This window comes from Galeopterus variegatus, unplaced genomic scaffold, assembly GCF_000696425.1.
Source record: "Galeopterus variegatus unplaced genomic scaffold, G_variegatus-3.0.2 Scaffold1244, whole genome shotgun sequence".
In the NCBI taxonomy this organism is placed as follows: Eukaryota; Metazoa; Chordata; class Mammalia; order Dermoptera; family Cynocephalidae; genus Galeopterus; species Galeopterus variegatus.
In genome coordinates this window covers 174,407-192,412 of record NW_007727355.1, presented here as the reverse complement: position 1 = coordinate 192,412, position 18,006 = coordinate 174,407, and the positions used below count along the sequence as shown (strand labels likewise).

Sequence of the window (18,006 nt, the reverse complement as noted above, 5' to 3'; positions counted from 1 at the left end):
GCCGCCTGCGGGATGCGGCCGTGATGCGGCCCGGCTTCCTGAGTTCAGCCGAGGAGGAGACGCTGAGCCGCGAGCTGGAGCCCGAGCTGCGCCGCCGCCGCTACGAATACGACCATTGGGACGCTGTGAGGCGCGCGGGGCGGGGTCGCGTCGGGGCGGGGCCTGGGACTTGGGGGGCGGGATCAAGGGAGTCGAGCGCTGGGTGGGGGCCGCGCTGGGGGCGGTAGTTGGGCGTGGTGGGCGTGGTCTGGGGTATTGAGGGCGGGGTCAAGGGAGTCGAGCTCTGGACGGGGCGGGGCCCCGCTGGGGACTGTACGGTGGAGGGGCCTGATGTATTATGGGGCGGGGTCAGTATTTCAAACGTTGGATGGGGCGGGGCTACGCTGGGGGCTGTACCTGGGCGTGGTCTCAGGCATTGGGGGCAGGGTCAGGGGAGTCGAGCGCTAGAGTGAGGCTATGCTGGAGGCGGTACCTCGAACGTGGTGGGGGCGGGGCCTGATGTATTATGGGGTGGGGTCAGTGGCTTCGAACGCTGGATGGGGTGAGGCTAGGCTGGGGGCGGTACCGAGAATTGGTGTGCAGGGGCGGGGCCTGGAACCTGGGCAGTGGGAGGGGGAGGACCTGGGGAATGGGGACATTGCGAGTAGGGAGAACACTTTGGTGATGATGGCAGGGCCATACCTGGAGACAGGGTATGGAACTCAGGGATATTTGGGACCAAGATTAGGGGCAGACACAGGTGTGGAGGGAGCTGAGGGGAGTCAGCGGTTGGGGGCAGGGACAGGGGACTTGGGGGGGGATCAAGTTGTGGACGGAGACAGGTGGAATTGAATAGCTGGAGCCTGGAACCAGGAATTGGAGCCTGAAGTTGAGTATAGAGGACTGAGATCAGACCTAGGTGGGGACTGGGGTTGGGATCCCGGTATGGATTTGAGACCTAGACAGGGCTATGATTTTGGCAGGGGATAGATTAGCGGCAGGAATGTGAGTCAGGGATCATGCTGGGAGAAAACTGTTGCCCTGTACTCTGCCCCTCCTAGCCTCAGTTTCCCTGATTCCCCTCGGTGCTCCCTAGCTTGACCGAGCTCTCTGTGCAGGCCATCCACGGCTTCCGAGAGACAGAGAAGTCACGCTGGTCAGAAGCCAGCCGGGCCATCCTGCAGCGCGTGCAGGCAGCCGCCTTTGGCCCTGACCAGACGCTGCTCTCCCCAGTGCACGTGCTGGACCTAGAACCTCGGGGCTACATCAAGCCCCACGTGGACAGCATTAAGGTGGGCAGAGGCCAGCATCTTGTAGCTCCCAGCCAGAGTGGGCAGGCCAGGCCAGACCCTGACCCACTGCCATGCCTCCTCTCCAGTTCTGCGGAGCCACCATTGCTGGCCTGTCCCTCCTGTCTCCCAGCGTCATGAGGCTGGTGCACACCCAGCAGCCAGGGGAGTGGCTGGAACTCCTGCTGGAGCCAGGATCCCTCTACATCCTCAGGTATCCCCAAGCCGAGGAGCCCCCACCCCACCAGTAATGCGCCAGATGCCCATCAGTGCTTGAACACCTTTGGAAGGTGCAGGGGGCAACAGAGGAACTGGAACCCAGCTCTGCTTGGAACAGGGCCTGCCCTCACCCCATCCAGTCACAGCCTGTTTTCTCTTGCAGGGGTTCGGCCCGTTATGACTTCTCCCATGAGATCCTTCGGGACGAAGAGTCTTTTTTTGGAGAGCGACGGATTCCCCGGGGTCGACGCATCTCTGTGATCTGCCGCTCCCTCCCTGAGGGGATAGGGTCAGGGGAGCCTGGACAGCCACCCCCAGCCTGCTGAGCCCCAGGCCCATCCCCCAGCTTCTTACAGACCCCGGATTTGTGAATACAGTCAGAATGGACAATCCTGGTGGCAGTCAAGGCCAGGAAAGCAGTTTCCTTTATTGTGATCATTGCTGGAGGCCTCAGCCCACCTCCCCTTCTCATTTTCTCAGCACCCAGGTCTCTAATAAATAAGACAGCTGAGCTCCTCCAGCGCTACAGCTCCGGGGCACCCTCAGCCGCCACAGCCGCAGGCAGCCGCTGAGAGCTGGGGCAGCCGCTGCCAGCGGTGGTGGTCATCGAGGAAGGCCACGTCGGCATAGCGGGTGGGCTGGCAACAGGGCCTGCCGTGGGCTCGGCCCTGACCCCGCAGCCAGGCCAGTGTCAGGCCGTGCTGGGTACGGGCTCCACGGGGACAGCTGCCAGCGCAGTAGCGAAAGATGACCTTTTCCTCCGAGGCATAGCCCAGGCCCAGCTCTGCCACAGGCAGGGTAAGGCTCCACAGCTGGCATGGGCTGGCCAGGGCTCGGCGCAGGCGGGCTCGGGGGTGGTGGGCACCTGGGGGAGAGAAGGGGCACTGACAACAGGTGGGATCTGGGCAGGGAGGAGTTGGGAACTCACACGGTGGCCCTGGGTATCCTTACCCAGCTGTGTCCTCCAGGTCCCTCTGGTCTCTGTTGCCTGCTCAGATGAGTAGTCTCCCTCTGCCACTGGAGCCCCCTGAGCAACAGGGCCCCAGTGCAGGCCCAGCGGCAGCAACAGGAGCAGCAGAGAGCTGAGCAGGACTCTCCCTGCAGCCATTGCCATGGGCAGGTCCTTAGAGTGGGGGAGCCCCATGTCTGCATTTATCCCCACCTGGGCTGGGTAACTAACCTCTTCACTGCTGGCGGCCATGGCCAGGAGGAGGCCCATGCCCCACGCCAGCGTGTCTCCCATGTCCGCTGGTCTAGGCCTCTGGCTCCTTCTGCCCAACACCTGTCCTTCTAAGAGTTAAGGACCCACCCCCCATCTCATCCCACCCCAACATTCCACAGACACATTTCCGACGCCCCTAAGCCCCCTGATTTACGAGTGCTGTGCCGGCAGCCAGGGCCAAGCCCAGAGTGGGCAACTGATGTCCCCACCCCGCCTGCTGTCTGGAGGGGGAGGCAGGGGGCATTGTGTTTCCCCTGGTGGGATCCCTCCCCACCAAGGCAGGGTGCTGTGGCTCAGGAGCCCCAATGTCATGTGTCAGGTGGGGCAGGGGTGGCTTGGCAGGTGGGTGAGGCGATGGGGAATCTGTCATGGCTCCTGCCAGAAGGATTAAAACATCATGCCTTTGTCTCTGGGCCTGGCTGAGACAACATCAAAACAGGAAAAGGGAGAGGCCTGGGGACAGCCAAAGGCTGGGACCCAAAGGGGGCAGGGACTCCCAAAGGCTGGAGGGCCAGCCTGAGAACTCAAGACTTCAGCCCCATCTTGGCATCCAAGAGCATCAGGGCTTGGGGGAGGTTCAGACCTTTTGGGTCCCAGTAACTACCAGCATGACATGGGTTCTGGTAGCTTCGACCAGTCCCATGTGACCCCAGGGAAGTGAGCATTTAGTGTTTACTGCTGTGCCCAGCACTGAAGAGCTTCCAAGAGCTTGAGACAAAGGAAATACAAATAGCTTATGTGCTATTTATTTGTTTAAAGAGAAGTTTGATCCCACACAGAGCTGTGACAGTGTTGAGGGTGGGAAATCCTATTATGGTAATTGAAAGATGGTACCTTCAAGAGGTGATTAGACTGTGAGGACCATGCCCTAGGGAATGGATTGATCTATTTATGGAGTAATAAGTTGATAGTTTAATGAGTGGTAACAGGTGTGGTTCTGATGGCTTCATGAGGACAGCGAGTGAGCATGTTAGCTCTCTTGCTCAGCCCTGTCGCCATGCGATACCCTGCATCCCTGTGGAGAGTCACCATCATTTCTGGAGGGCCTCACCAGATGTGTTCCCTGGACTTTGGACTTCTCAGCCTCTGAAACTGTTAGAAATAAATTCTATTTCTTTATAAATTACTCAGTTTCAGGTATTCCATTATAAGCAATAGAAATGAACTGACACACCAGGATTCCCACTAATAAAGAGCCCCCTGGCTGATGATGGGTATCCCATACAAACTTATGAAACAAGAAAATAACCTATCAGGAAGGGGAGTCAGAAGATACAACAGAATGCTCGTGAACTTCAGAATCTAGATGTGTCTGACAGACAATAAGGATGCTAAAAAAAAAATGAAAGGAGGGATCAAAAATTTAAGGAACAAAACGCTATCCAAACAGAGCAGTTGATTTGAAAAAGAAACAAAGATAAGTTTGAAAAATTGAAAATGGAGTCACAAGCGCCGAGCCCGTGGCGCACTCCTGAGAATGCGGCGCTGGGAGTGCAGCAGCGCTCCCGCCGCGGGTTCGGATCCTATATAGGGATGACCGGTGCGCTCACAGCGCTCACTAGCTGAGCACGGTGCGGCCAGTCTCAAAAAGGAAAAAAAAAAAAAAAAAAAAAGAAAAAGAAAATGGAGTCACTGAAACCATTTACTGGGTTACAAGGTAAATAAGCAAATGCTAAAGAGAGAATTAGTGAAGGGGAAGGCAGAGCTGCAGTTACCCAGTGGTTGGGCTCACCAATTAGCTCAGCTGGGTAGAGCCTAGTGATAACACCACCAAGGTCAACGGTTCGGATCCCCGCACCAGAGAGCCACCAAAAAGAAAAAAAGGCTACCCAGTGGCAGCACAGAGGCACGCTCAGTGTGCAGGGATGAGCCGTGAGGAGAATGAGATGATCTAACAGGCGTCTAAAGGTTCCAGAAGGAGGAGCTGGGGAGAAGCAAATGGAGGAGGGAACTGCTCAGGCTCTTCCAGAATTGGTAGCACCAAGGTCCCAGGCTCAGGGAGCAGAACCACAGATAGGCAGTGGACGCGCACGCGGGTTCGGTGAGCACGCGGAACGTGGCAGTCTGAGAAGTTCTGGAGAGCAGAGCCTATTTATTGGGAGGGCAGTGGCAGCAGGCTGTCACTCCTTCAGGGAGAAGTGCATCTTGTCGTTGATCATCTTGCGCTCCGGGTTGAGGCGCTTGAGGATCTGCGCCAGCACATTCACTGTCTGCTCGCTGCTCAGCCCCGTCTTCTTGGTCTGGAACTTTTTCAGCAGGTCCTTGGTGGTCATGGGCTTTCGCGTCAGGTAGCGGCGCACAGCGTCCTCAGTCACCTGCACGTCACTGCGGGGCAGAGGGTGGGGGAGGCAGCCATCAGCGAGTCTCCCCTGCTGCCCTCACTCTGGCCCTGCCATGCTCGCCAACTTACCCGCTGCTGGGCGTCGACTTCCCCGACGGCGGCTGGGGGGTCGACTTCCCGGACAGGCTCTGGGGCCCGGGATCCAGCCGTAAGCGCTTGGCGGCCGGCGGCTCGCTCGTCCGCTTCCCTGTTAGAGCAGAGTCAGGGCTGAGTCTTGGGGATGGGAGGCTGGACCCCTGGGCAGGACCCCCGGGCCTGGCAGCGCCAGGATTATGGGTCCAGGGGGCTCAGGGAGAGACGGGCATCCATCCCTGACTCTCCATCGCCGCTCTGGTGTCGGATCCGAGCACAGAGGCCAGGAGGCCGCGGCCGAGCAGCGGGACACCGGGTGCTCACCTTGCTCTAGTTTGGTGGCGGCAGCCCGCAGGGTGGAGGACGTGCTGCTGCTCTCGGCGCTGGGCGTGCCAGGGCGGCTGTTGCCCCGCGAGCTGCCTCCGGACGGCTTCCGCTCCCTCTTGGGGGGCGTCTTCTTCTTCTGCAGGTGTCCGAGTTGGGATTGGGGACATGAGTCTAGAAACAGAGGCCCCCGCCCCCACCCGCGGCCCCATCCGCCCCCGCCCGGCCTGCCTCACCGCCATGAAGAGGGCCGAGGAGGCCTCGCTGTCGATGTCGCTGTCCTCCGAGCTGTCAGACTCCTCGCTGCTGTCTGCAGGGCCAGAGGCTGGCAGTCAGGACCAGAGCGGCCCGCACACGCCTGCGCCCGCCCCCGGCTCCGCCGCACGAGGGAGGCCTGCGCGGGACGGGACGGGACGGCGGGGTTCCGGGACGCACCTCTCCGGCGCTTCTTCTCCTGAGGGGTGGGGGCCTTCTTCTCCTCCTCCTCCTCCTTCTCCTCCTCGGGGGGCTTCTCCTCCTCGCTCTCCTCGCTGCTCTCGCTCTGCTCATCCACCCCTGGGGAAGGCGAGGGACGGGGCGTGAGCAAGTGGGAGCCCGCCGGCCCTACCTCCCACCCCACCCCCCCGGCCGCTGCCCGCCCGGCCGCCGCCTACCCTTGGGCCCGTCCTCCTGCTGCGGGACCTTGGCCTTGCCCTCCGTCTCGTCCTGGGAACTGCTGTAAGACACAGTGGGCACAGAGTGGGCAACTGCGTCCGCAGGGCCAGGCCAGGGTCTCCCACCCGCCTCTGCCTGCCTCACCTGGAGCCGTCGGACATGTAGTCCACCTCCTGGCCCTCGAAGTCCCCGTCATCACTGTCCTCCAGGGCCTCGTCGTCCGAGCCCTTCTTCTTCTTCTTCTTCTTCCTGCCCGCCGTGGCTGGCGGAGCCTTCTTCTTGGCCTTGGGAGCTCTGCTGCCTGGGACGGGAAAGGAAGAGGAGGGGGAGGAGACGGTGGGCTCAGGCCACGTGGTCATTGTGCCTTTCTTTTCCGTTTTCGGTGGCCGGCCTGAGTGCGGATCCGAACCCTTGACCTCGGTGTTACAACGCCGCGCTCCACCCAGCTCACCGAGCGGCCTCCACCAGCCACCTTGATGCACTGAGACCCGGACACAGGTCAGCAGCCACGCCCAGCACCTGGCCTCACCCTCATCGCCGCTAGCATCGCTGTCGTCGGACGACATCTCCAGGTCGTCCTCCAGGTCGTGGATGCGCAGCTCGCTGGCCTTCTTGCGGCCGCGCTTCTCCTTCTCCTCCTCGTCCTCGTCCTGATCCTGGTCCTTGAGCCGCCGCTGCTGCATGATGCTGAAGTGGTTCAGCACCTTGTTCCTCCTGCGGGTCGGGCAGGGGGCGACGCGGGGGCTCAGGAGGCCGGGTTCTGGGGCCCTGCACCGCCACCGGGCGTGCCCCAGGGGGCCCCTGCAGATGCTACCGTACAGGCGACCTGACCCCAGGGACTCAACGCGGGGCATGAAACACCCTGAGATCACTGGGGAGAGGAGGCCCTTCCCAATTCCTTCTCTGAGAGTCTCTCATGGAGAAGGTGTCAACGTGGCATGTCTCTTGGGCTCAGGGCCCTTCTCAGGCAACAGAATCGGGTCACCATGTATTCATGTTGGTCTGTTTTTTTTTTTTTTTTGGCGGCTGGCCAGTACAGGGATCAGAACCCTTGACCTTGGCATTACAACACCGCGCTCTAACCAACTGAGCTAACCAGCCAGCTGTGGTCTTTTTTTTATCATAGCTTATAGGTCTGCCTTTTTTAATGATAAGGCACACTCACGTCTCCACTGCAACACTGGAATGATGTAACATTGTACCACTGGCCACGAAAGTTTCAAAAAATGGGACTGCATTTTTTTTTTTTTTTAAATAACTGGTAAGGGGATCTTAACCCTTGACTTGGTGTTGTCAGCACCACACTCACCCAGTGAGCCAACCGGCCATCCCTATATGGGATCCGAACCCGTGGCCTTGGTGTTATCAGCACCACACTCTCCCAAGTGAGCCACAGGCTGGCAAAATGGGACTGCGTTTAAGGAGAAGTGTTAGGATCACATCTAACAGCACATGCAAAACTCATGGGGGTTGTAAAAATGTATGGAATTCTGCTGCATAACTAGGAATGTACTTAATGCTACTGAACTGCACACTGAGAAATGGTGAAGATGGTAAATTTTACATGTTTTTTTCACCACAATGAAAACTTTTCCAAAATTACTTTTTTTTTGTTTTGTTTTGTCTTTTTTGTCTTTTTTCCGTGTCCAGCAACGGATTGCAACCCTCAGTGTTGCCCCCGTACCGGACCGGGGACCGGCAACGGGATCGCAACCCTCGGTGTTGCTCCCGTGCCTCGCTCAGCCAGTGAGCGGGAACCGGTCTGCATATGGGATCCGAACCCTCGGACGGGAGCGCCACCGCGCTTCTCAAGCGGCGCACTATCCAGTGCGCCACCGAGCCGGCCCCCAAAATTACTTTTTAAAAAAAAGGAACGAAGTACTATTGCTTGCTATAGCATGAACCTTGAGGTCATTATGCTCAGTGAGAGAAGCCAGACGCAAAAGGACAAATATATGAAGCCCCTCTCCCCCTCCCCGATGGGCCCAGCCTGAACAGTTCTTAGCTAAGTAGATTCAACATCTCATCAAAAAATGGCATTTCTGAGCCCATGGCACACTCGGGAGAGTGCGGCGCTGGGAAGCGCAGCAGCGCTCCCACCGAGGGTTCGGATCCTATATAGGGATGACTGGTGCACTCACTGGCTGAGCACGGTGTGGGCGACACCAAGCCAAGGGTTGCGATCCCCTTACCGGTCACGAAAAAGACAAAAAAAAAAAAAAAAAAAATGGCATTTCTGGGGCTGGCTGGTTAGCTTAGTTGGTTAGAGCGCAGCCTTGTAACACCAAGGTCAAGGGTTCAGATCCCTGTACCGGCCAGCCAAAAAAAAAAAAGAGGCATTTCTGTCAAGGGTTTGGATCTCCCGAGCCAGCCAGATGCCAAAAACAAACAAAAATGGCAGTTCTCCCAGGTTAATGTGCAGATTTTATGTGATTCTATAAAACACCAAGTTTTTCTCCCCAAAACTTATAAAACAGATTCTAAAGAAAATACAGCAAAATAAATAAATGAAAGGACTGGCTGGTTAGATGAGTTGCTTAGAGTGTGGTGCTGGCAACAGCAAGGTCAAGGGTTTCGATCCACTTTATCAGTTAGCCGCAAAAAAAAACAAAAAAGAAAGAAAAAAGAAATAAAGGAAAGCATCCAGAAGACTTCTGCAAGAAAGGAGTAATGGAGGAAACCTGCCCTCCTGGCAAATCACATAGTAAAAATTCATGAATTCAGCCAGCACAGAGCAGACAGACAGACCAGCGTGGGGGGTGGGGGGATCTGCAGGCTCGCAAACTCAGAGGCTCGGTCCCTCTGTGAAGGGGACTCTTCACCATGTGCTTTTGGAGTTGCTTTTTTTTGGGGGGGGAGTTTTTTTAATTGGGGTTGCTTTTGGAGCTGAGCCAATTTATTAACCTATCACTCATTCAAAAGTTTTAAAAGTAGAGCCAGCCCATGGCTCACTTGGGAGAGTGTGGTGCTGACAACACCAAGTCAAGGGTTAAGATCCCCTTACCTGTCATCTTTTGTAAAAAAAAAAAAAAAGTTTTAAAAGTAAAGAAATTCACTAAGCAAAGGGGGAAAAAAGGTGTTTTAACAATCTTTTGGGAGCCACCAAGTCCTTGGGCATCTGCTAATCTGTGACATGTGCAAATGCAGTTTGCAGGCACATCCACAGCGCCCTCCCGTGGCTGTGGTGGCCCTAAGAAGGTCACATCCTGAGCTGGGAATTCGAAGCTGCTGCTCTAGGCCTTCAGTCTCATCCCCCTCCCCACAATCACTCTGCTCCAGCCTCTCATGCCATGTCCCTCAGTCCACGTGCCCTTAATTGTACCCACCCCATCTCCAGAGCCCTGATCAATGCCACTGCCTCGGGAGGCCCCTCCCAGAACCCCTTGCAGCTGACCCCGCTGTGTGACCTCCTGCTTGGGTGAAGATGAGGGGGCCAGCTAGACCCCACTCTGCTCTGCCAGTTCCTGCTCTGGGCTCACCAACTCTGTCCTGTGACTGTCTCCCCATCGGACTGAGAGCTCAGAGAGGGCAGGTAGGGTCTAGCTTGCTCATCACTGAGGCCCCAGCTCCCAGAACAGGGTGTGGCCTGCAGCTGTCAACATACCCCATTTCCAAGCGCTTGAGTCCCCCAACCCCGTCCCCACCCTCCCCAGGCTCACTCACCTCTCCCACTCCTCCTCGGCTTCCTCAGCAGTGAGTGTGCGGTGCCGGGCCAGTGGCGTGAAATTGTACCAGTTGTGCACAGGGAAGGCCTCAAAGGCCCCATCGGGGCACTGGGTGAAGATGTAGTAGGATGTATTCTCTGTCACGCCTCCCTTCTTTATGCCTTTGAACCTGCAGGGAGCCACGGTCACGACCTGGCCCAAGGACCACCTGGCCCTGCCTGTGCCCCACAAGTCTGCCTGCTCTACAGTTCTCCCAGGAAAGCCTGTGACTGTGAGGACCAGGGAAGCCCCTTCAACTGCCTGAGCCTCGATTTCCCATTCTGGAAAGCAGGGCTAGTGCTCCCGCCTCGCAGAATGGGTTCAGTGCTGGGCCTATGATGCGCTTCACGATCACTGCTTGAAGGACCGTGCTGGATTAGCTGTGAAGAGCCAGGCCCTGCAGCTGGGAACCTGAGGAGCCGGGTGGGGGACAGCGATGGGACGGAAAGGAATAGCAGACCAGCAGACCCTCAAGCGCAAACAACTGTCCAGGCTCCTCATGGCCTCCACCCTCACCCTCTTCCGCCCCAAACATCCGGGCAATCTTTTCCTGGGTGCCCTCCCCCTGCCTACAACCTTCCAGGGCTCCCCTGTGCCCACAGTCTGGCTGCATCCTGGCATCCACCCTGTCTTCCAGCCTGCTGTCTGTCACTACTATCACGGGTACTTCTCCCTGGTGTGCCCTTCATCGACTAAACCTTCACTTCTCCTGCTCTGCCCACAGGTCACCCTCTCTGGGAGGTCCTCTCAATTGTCATAATCCCCCCAGGGTTTCCAGCATCGTGGCACATAGCGCTGCTACAGAGCCAGGCACAAGCACCAACTCAGTTCAGAGACTGGCTGGCCAGTTAGCTCAGCTGGTTACAGCATGGTGTGATAACAAGGTCAAGGGTTTGGATCCCCGAACCAACCAGCTGCCCCTCCCACAAAAAAAACCCTACAACCGAGATAGTGCTGGCATCTCCACTGTACAGCGGGGAAACAGGTTAAGAGGGTGCCCGCCAAGTGTGTAAGACGGGACATGGGCTGCTCCCGGGCTGCCACCCTTCCCGCTGCCCCATCGCTCACTTCCTGCCCGATTTGCCGTTGACACGGAGCAGCCAGGGCTGGTCCTCGGGCCGGAACTCCTTGAGGACGATGCCGTACTTTTTCCTCCGAGCCTCCTCCCGAAGCTTGCGGTTGAACTCGCTGCCTGCGCCCGACTCGGGCATCTCCTCCTCTTGGTAAATTTTCTTGTTGCTCAAGTCCCGCTCCAGCCGAGCCTGGGGGAGCAGGGAGCAAAACCTCTCTCAGGGTCCCTGCCTGTGCATGGGCTGTGCCTACTCCCCCAACTCCCTGCCAGGAACACCCTTTACTCTCCCGAAGCTGAGCTCCAGACGCTCAAAGCCAACTGGCTGCTTGGCAGGAAAGGGGCAGAATGTCAGCACTTGGTGAATCTGGGTAAAGGGAATTTGGGTGAGCCTTGTACTGTGTGTATTTTTGCAACTTCTTGAAAGTTTGAAATTATTTTCAAATTAAAAATTTTTAAAAAGAAACGAGATCATTGTGGTAGTAAATCAAAAACAACAATAAAAACTACCTCCTTGGACTGGCCCTCTTTTCTTCTCTCTTGCCATTTGACTCTGGACTGCCCCATTAATTTTTTTTTTTTTTTTTTTTTTTTTTGTGGTGGCTGGCAGGTAAGGGGATCTGAACTCTTGACCTTGGTGTTATAACACCAGTGTTAATGCTCATGCTGTAATCTAACTGGCCAGTCCTGCCCCATACATTTAGATGCCAAAAAGATGAGTTTTTCCAAACTTCCATCTCTGAGCAATTTAGCGATATATATTAAATTTTAAAATGCACACACTGCTTACACCTAAGGATTCTTCCTTCACATAGGGGAGGATGAAATGACATACACACAGGTTATTTATTACAGCACTACTTGAAAGATTGGAAGTAAATCTAAATGCACATCATAGAGACGGCTTAAATACACTGGGGCATACTTTGCTTTCTGTTCAGAACATATAAATCTTTCATCTTTTTCTAAATTCACTGGGGTTCCTATATACAGTGGAATACTGTGCAGCCAAAAACAAAAAAGAAAGAAAAGAGGTAACTGTGTGAAACAACTGCCAAGACCTATTAACTGAAAAAGGCAACATGACCCACATTACTTCCCATTATCATGAGATTTCAGACGCCTGGGGACAAAGAGAAGATCCCACAGGCTCCCAGGAAGTGGGGAGAAATGGGTTTCATATAAGGCAGGAGGCTTTGGATCCGGGTCCTGGCCAGCTGCCAAAAATAAACAAATAAATAAAGCATGGGTTGGCCATCTGTTTTTGTAAATAAAGTTTTATTGGCACACAGTCACACCCATTCATTTCCTACTGTCTATGGCTGCTTTTGTTCTACAATGGCAGAGTGGATTAGTTGAGACAGTACTGTCTAGCCAACAAAGCCAAACTAATTATTATCTGGCCCTTTATGAAAAAGCTTGCTGACTCCTGATAAAAGGGATCAAGAGTGAAAATGGCAGAGATTCCTCAACAGCCACACTGGAAGGTAAAGGACCATGGAGCGATGCTTTCAAAAGCGAGGGAAAATGACTACCAGGCTAGAATTCTATACCCAGCCAAGCTATCAATCATGAAGTGAGAGTAAAAACAGTCTTAGGGGCACAAATGCTCACAAGGTACTTCCCACACCTCCTTTTCAGGGAGCTACTCCAGGCTGTGCTTCATTAAAACAAGGGGGAAACAGGGATGACAACAACGTTGGAAATAAGAAATGGGAAATGAGGACGAGAGAAAGGGAGAATACCCAGGATAAAGGCATGGGGAGACCCCCACCCACCCCAGATGAGACCAGTAATGGTATGGCTAGAGAGCAGCCAGTGTAGAGTGAGCAGGTGAGAAGGCTCTGGGATGCATATAGAGAATATTTAATGGGCTTAGACGCACTGAGATTTACCCAACTAGGGAAGAATTTTAGATTGAATTGATGCTAAGAAAACTAATCATTAAAACAGCAAACTTACAAACTCCAGGGAAAACTAAATAGACTGAATATTGATCTAAAACTATTCTATAGAGCTGGCTGGTTAGCTCAGTTGGTCAGAGCACAGAGCTGATAAAACCAAGGTCAAGGGTTCAGATCCCCATACCAGCCAGTTGCCAAAAAATAAATAAATAAATAAATAAAACCACCATACAATTCAATTGGTTAAGGTTGGAGTGTTATGGACGGAATATCTGTGTGCCTCTAAAATTCGTGTATTGAAATCCTAACCCTCCAATGTGATATCTGGATAACTTTGTCTAGGCCAGGGGTTGGGGGAGAGAGTGAAAGTGTGTTTGTGTATGAATGTGTGGCTAGAAATCCTGGAAGGCAGGCATCCCACAAGCTTTCAAATGGAGGTGACACTACACTCTGGGAAGAAGGTGCCCTCAGCAAGCAACCACCTGCCCAGTGACCAGGTGGGCAGGTTATCACCTCTCTCTCAGGTAAAGTCTCATCAGCTCAACTGGATGAGGTGATACTTTAAAGTAGCCAAGACAGAACGAGGCTGGCCAGTTAGCTCAGTTGATTAGAGTGTGGTGGTGGTAACACCAAGGTCCAGGGTCAGATCCCTGTACTTGCCAGCACCACCTCCCACCACCAAAGAAAAGGACAGAACTGTGCTCACACACAAGAACAGGAGGAGTCGCCCCACTGTGGCAGGGTTTGAAGCTGCCAACTTTAGACCTTTGGCCAACTCCCTTGATAAGCTGATCCAGTCTCTGTGCCTTTAGTTTCTTTTATTATTTTATTTTATTTTTTTAAAAGATGACTGGTAAGGGGATCTTTTTTTTTTTTTTCCTTTTTGCCTTTTTTCGTGACCGGTAACGGGATCGCAACCCTCAGTGTCGCACCCGTACCACAACCGGCAACGGGATCGCAACGCTCAGTGTTGCACTGCGCTCAACTAGTGAGCGGACTGGCCTCTATATGGGATCCGAACCCTCGGCGGGAGGGCCGCCGTGCTCCCAAGCGCCTCACTCTACCAAGTGTGCCACCGGGCCGGCCTCTGGTAAGGGGATCTTAACCCTTGACTTGGTGTTGTCAGCACCACGCTCAGCCAGTGAGCGAACTGGCCATCCCTATATGGGATCCAAACCCGGGGCCTTGGTGTTATCAGCACCGCACTCTCCTGAGTGAGCCACGGGCCGGCCCAAGTTTCTTTTATTTTTTGACAGCTGGCCAATATGGGGATCTGACCCTTAACCTTGGTGTTATAACACTGCGCTCTAACCAAGTGAGCTGAATGGCCAGCCACAGTCTCTGTGGCTTTAAATGCCCCCCCACCACCACCACCCAAATGCCCAGGTCCTCCACCCTAATCTCCCACCTCATATACCCAACTGTTTACTGATCATTTCCTCTTGATGTGTAACAGGCAGCTTAAATAGATGTCCAGAACTGAAATCTCAAGTACTCCATCCAAACCTCACTTTCTTCCAGGCGTTTCTGTCTCTTGCCCTTCCCCCTCAACATCCAATCTGTCGACAAACCCTGCTGACTCCACTTCCAAAACACACTAGCACCCAACCACTCATAACCTCCATCCTCCCTGAGTGCCCATCCAGGACTTGCCTGTACCAGTGCAGTCACAGGAGCTCTGGGGCCATCTGCTGAATGCAGCCCCCAGCCCAGCCCCTTCCCTTGCCCAGATAAATCTGGGCCAAAAATGCCCATCAATGGGCACAAATTCTAAATGTTCTCCTTTAAGGAGAAGGCCTCCTGCAGGCGGGGCCTGCCAAACCTTACTCCCAGGGATGCCCAGCAGCTCGGCCTGGGCCTTTGTCATCATTTCACCTCCACTTGGTGAGAGCTAAGAAGACTAAGCCTCCGTTACTATTACAGCTAAACGACTATTACAACCACCAAGTTCAGGGTTATGTTCTCTCTCTCTCTCTGACACGCACACACACACACATGCACATACACACACCTGCCAACCAGAAACTTACCTGATTCCAAGTAGCAAAGTTGACTTTATCAGCTGCATTGAAAGCCATTATGTTATACTTCTTGGTGGTGTTCCTGGAGTGGGCAAGAAAAAGCAGTGCTGATTCAATCAATCATACATTCAACAGACCAACCCTAGTTCAGCCCTTTGTGCTGGGCAAAGCTAGGGATCATAACAGGCTCTGGAAGTTCCCAGTCTGTCAGAGAAGCAGATCCATCCTCTCCCAACCCCATGTAGAGGAGGAGCAGAAGGAGGGACAAAGACTTGGGGGAAACACAAGATGTGGAGATAATGGAGAACTCAGGTTTGGGGAAGAGGCAAGGCATGCAGAGAGTGCTTCCTGGAGGAGGAAAATATTGGAACGGGGTTTTGCAGGACAGACAAGAATCCACCCAGGGGAGTCACAATTGTAGGGAGAAAAGTATCCCCGACAAAGGCAGCAGCACGTACAAAGGCCTGGAAAGGAAAGAAAGCTTGGGCAGTTTGAAACAGGACAAAAAATATGCCCTACTGCTAGAGTCTGGGCAACATGGGATCATAAAGGCCTTGATGCCAGGCCAGGGGGCTGAATCGTGCTGTGTATTAATGCACTCATCCATTCATCCATTCATAAAACAGTGATACCCCCTGAGAGGCCTCAGCTTAACCCTCCAGTCGCTCCCGGTACGGAGGGAGAATCACAGGCGAGGCCAGAAACGCCGAGAAGCCCGTGAAGGTTTTAACTCCTTTTTACGGGGGAGTGGGAGATGGGGCCAGGGACTTACTTAGGGACTCGAACGACGTACTCGGTGACATTCTGGTTGCCGGGGCCCTGAGGAGAGAGAAAACGGGATGGTGAGTGAGGGGCTGCGGAGGCCGCCGCAGGGACCCCCGAACCCCGCCTCATTCATACTCACTAGGGCTGCCATGGGCAATGGTCGGTGGTTCGGGTCCGATCCGACCCGGATTCTTTTCGTCTTCCCTTAAGTCTGCGTCCCGCTGTCCCGAGAACGCCGCACTCTCTATGTCGCCTCTCTGGCCCTGAGCGAGGACTCCAAACCACAGACACCGCGGACCCTGGGAAAGCTACCCGGAAGCGGCGCTCGGCTCCATCTGCGCCTGCGCTGCCACATAACCCGGAAGTGAAAGTCTTCCGCGGGCCACGTCGCGATGGCAACCTCCCTGGAGGTTGTGGGTCTTCAACGCGCTGTCACTTATGTTCCCCATCTTGCCTCATTTCGGGCGCGGCAAACCCCGGACGTGTCTGAGATAAACGAACCGCTTCCTGTCGCTGGCGCGCTCTTCTAGGGGACCGTTCCTTTAATCACGACATGTGGGAACGCCTTCCTCCCTGACGTCACACTCAGGGATCGCGGCGCAATCTGGGTAGGGAGGAAGGAAACGATCCCTCCTTGTGGGCTCCCAGGCGCTTTGCGCATGCGTTACCTCGCTCCGGAAGTGAGTGCGAGGAGGCCGCGTCACCATAGCGACCGAAGCCTACTTTGTCGGGTGTAGCCGCCGCCTGGCTCCCCCTGGGTCTGTTTGGGGTTTATTTCCTCCTCCTGCCCCGGGTTGGGGAACCCCATCATCCTGCCAAATGATCTGGGCGGGGACCCTTGTGACGTTGAGCCGAGCCAGGAGGGGTCAGGGCCTGGGTGGAGATGGGGCGCGACCACCCGAAGGGCTGCAGGCGGGATGGGTCTCTGCAAGTCCAAGCTGCCCCACATGGGCCGGCCCCTGAGGCCCCAGGAGAAGGGTAACACTGCGGGGGAAGGTGGCATACTGGGGGGAAGGGAAGGAGGCTGTGGACGACAGGAGGGAGGTGCAGGTACCCAACCCCCCGATTCAGGTGTGCACACGCCCCCGCATCAGGGCAGTAACACAACTGCGCGTGCTCATGGCTTACTCATATTGATCCACTTCGTAAATCCTTGAGCGCCTGCTCGGTTCTGGGTCCTCATGGGTGAATCTGTCAAACCAGCTCCGTGTCCTCTTGGAGATTATAGTGTGGTGGAGAACAGACTCAGAAAATAGAATCTTCAACCCAGGAGGGGATGGGGGAAGCTCAGCAGGCTGGGAGGGCTCAGTGAAAAGGGGAGGTTTCAGCTGGGCCCTGAGGGATGCATAGGAGTTGGCTAAGCAAAAGGGAGGGAAGCAAGACACAGAAATTGGACCATAAAATAGAAAATAAAAACAACGACAAAATTGGGCTATAAACTACAGACTGCATAGATATATCTGGTAGCCTTGGGCATTCATTTATTCCTCATTCACTGCTAGATGTCAGGAACTGTGCCAATTATTAGGAAAATTGGGGTGAGCGTGACAGGAATAGTCCTCGCCCTCGTGGAGTACAGAGTCTGGCTGGGGAGACAAGAATAAGTAAATGAGGATGGCTGGTTAGCTCAGTTGGTTAGAGCATGATGCTGATAACAGCACAATCCAGGGTTCCATTCTTGTACCAGCTGCCAAAAATATATATATAATAATAATAACTAAACAAAATCAGGACTGATGGTGACCATTGCTTTGGAGGAAATGGGGTTCTGAGACAGGTAGTGATGGGGTGGGAAGCTCATTAACAAGAGGTCAGAGAAGACCTGATGGGTGAGCTGGGCAGAAAGAACTGGGGAAGGCAGAGGTTTTCCAGGTAGAGGCTACAGAAAGAGATGAGTTTGGCAAGTTCAGGGAACAGAAAGAGGGCCCCTGAGGCTGGGACAGAGTGAAGGAAGGAGAGGGTGGTATGGGATAAGCCTGAGGGCATGGGCAAGTCCCTGCCCCTCGCTGAGCCTCAGTTTCTTCAGCCTCAGTAAAATGGGATGATAGAGTCACTGTGATGCTTCAAGGAGATGCTGTGTGCATCAAACTGCTCCAGATCACATCTTCATCCACGGCAACTACAGCAGCACCAACGCACAACACGTGGCTATACCATTGGGCACTGTGTCCCGGGAGCCCCACATCTGAAAGGGCACTCATGTAGTGTTCGCCTATTCCAAAGAAACTCACCCAGTATTGCCGTAGGTAGAGACATCGGTGTATTAGTCTTATGGGAGGTGCTGATGGTGGCCGGTCAGCTAGAAATCTGCACCGCCATGGGGTACATACAAGAATTATATAGTGAATAGGCCGGCCCGTGGCTCACTCGGGAGAGTGCGGTGCTGACAACACCAAGGCCACGGGTTCGGATCCTATATGGAGATGTCCGGTTTGCTCACTGG

General features: G+C 54.7%; 4 protein-coding genes across 4 annotated transcripts in view; 1 reads left to right on the top strand and 3 right to left on the bottom strand.

Annotated features, from left to right (window-relative positions):
• The window catches only part of LOC103592945 (general transcription factor IIF subunit 1-like), a 1,771-nt gene extending 1,355 nt beyond the window's left edge, over positions 1–416 (bottom strand). The window contains exons 1-2 of the mRNA XM_008575841.1: positions 363–416; positions 114–247 (exon numbers count right to left, since the gene is read on the bottom strand). Coding sequence (XP_008574063.1) covers positions 114–247; positions 363–416 — 188 coding nt within the window. The remainder of the gene's footprint in view (positions 1–113; positions 248–362) is intronic.
• A 250-nt stretch (positions 417–666) lies between these two features.
• Positions 667–1,813, top strand: LOC103592944 (alpha-ketoglutarate-dependent dioxygenase alkB homolog 7, mitochondrial-like). The gene is made up of 4 exons (XM_008575840.1): positions 667–692; positions 1,076–1,271; positions 1,358–1,482; positions 1,651–1,813. The coding sequence occupies exons 1-4, from the start codon at positions 667–669 to the stop codon at positions 1,811–1,813; spliced, it is 510 nt and encodes a 169-aa protein (XP_008574062.1).
• A 216-nt stretch (positions 1,814–2,029) lies between these two features.
• Positions 2,030–2,724, bottom strand: PSPN (persephin). Its single transcript, XM_008575831.1, has 2 exons — positions 2,439–2,724; positions 2,030–2,352 (listed from the first exon to the last, which is right to left on the bottom strand). Exons 1-2 carry the CDS (start codon positions 2,704–2,706, stop codon positions 2,030–2,032), a joined length of 591 nt encoding a protein of 196 aa, XP_008574053.1. The 5' UTR covers positions 2,707–2,724.
• A 1,613-nt stretch (positions 2,725–4,337) lies between these two features.
• Positions 4,338–16,121, bottom strand: GTF2F1 (general transcription factor IIF, polypeptide 1, 74kDa). The gene is made up of 13 exons (XM_008575830.1): positions 15,703–16,121; positions 15,571–15,617; positions 14,808–14,880; positions 10,873–11,066; positions 9,764–9,934; positions 6,630–6,814; positions 6,245–6,401; positions 6,100–6,161; positions 5,882–6,001; positions 5,683–5,756; positions 5,447–5,585; positions 5,120–5,237; positions 4,338–5,034 (listed from the first exon to the last, which is right to left on the bottom strand). Exons 1-13 carry the CDS (start codon positions 15,712–15,714, stop codon positions 4,830–4,832), a joined length of 1,557 nt encoding a protein of 518 aa, XP_008574052.1. The 5' UTR covers positions 15,715–16,121; the 3' UTR covers positions 4,338–4,829.
• Between the last annotated feature and the right edge of the window lie 1,885 nt (positions 16,122–18,006).

Bases quoted from the DNA above. Each gene is read 5' to 3' on its own strand.
- LOC103592944 (XM_008575840.1), top strand. From the start codon at position 667: ATGGCAGGGCCATACCTGGAGACAGG. The intron at 1,272-1,357 runs GTGGGCAGAGGC...CCTCCTCTCCAG, and splicing joins CCCACGTGGACAGCATTAAG to TTCTGCGGAGCCACCATTGC. The intron at 1,483-1,650 runs GTATCCCCAAGC...TTTCTCTTGCAG, and splicing joins GGATCCCTCTACATCCTCAG to GGGTTCGGCCCGTTATGACT.
- PSPN (XM_008575831.1), bottom strand. From the start codon at position 2,706: ATGGGCCTCCTCCTGGCCATGGCCGCCAGCAGTGAAGAGGTTAGTTAC. The intron at 2,353-2,438 runs GTAAGGATACCC...TCTCTCCCCCAG, and splicing joins GACCTGGAGGACACAGCTGG to GTGCCCACCACCCCCGAGCC.
- GTF2F1 (XM_008575830.1), bottom strand. The intron at 6,815-9,763 runs GTGAGTGAGCCT...CCCGACCCGCAG, and splicing joins GCCGAGGAGGAGTGGGAGAG to GAGGAACAAGGTGCTGAACC. The intron at 5,757-5,881 runs GTGCGTCCCGGA...CTGGCCCTGCAG, and splicing joins GGAGAAGAAGCGCCGGAGAG to ACAGCAGCGAGGAGTCTGAC.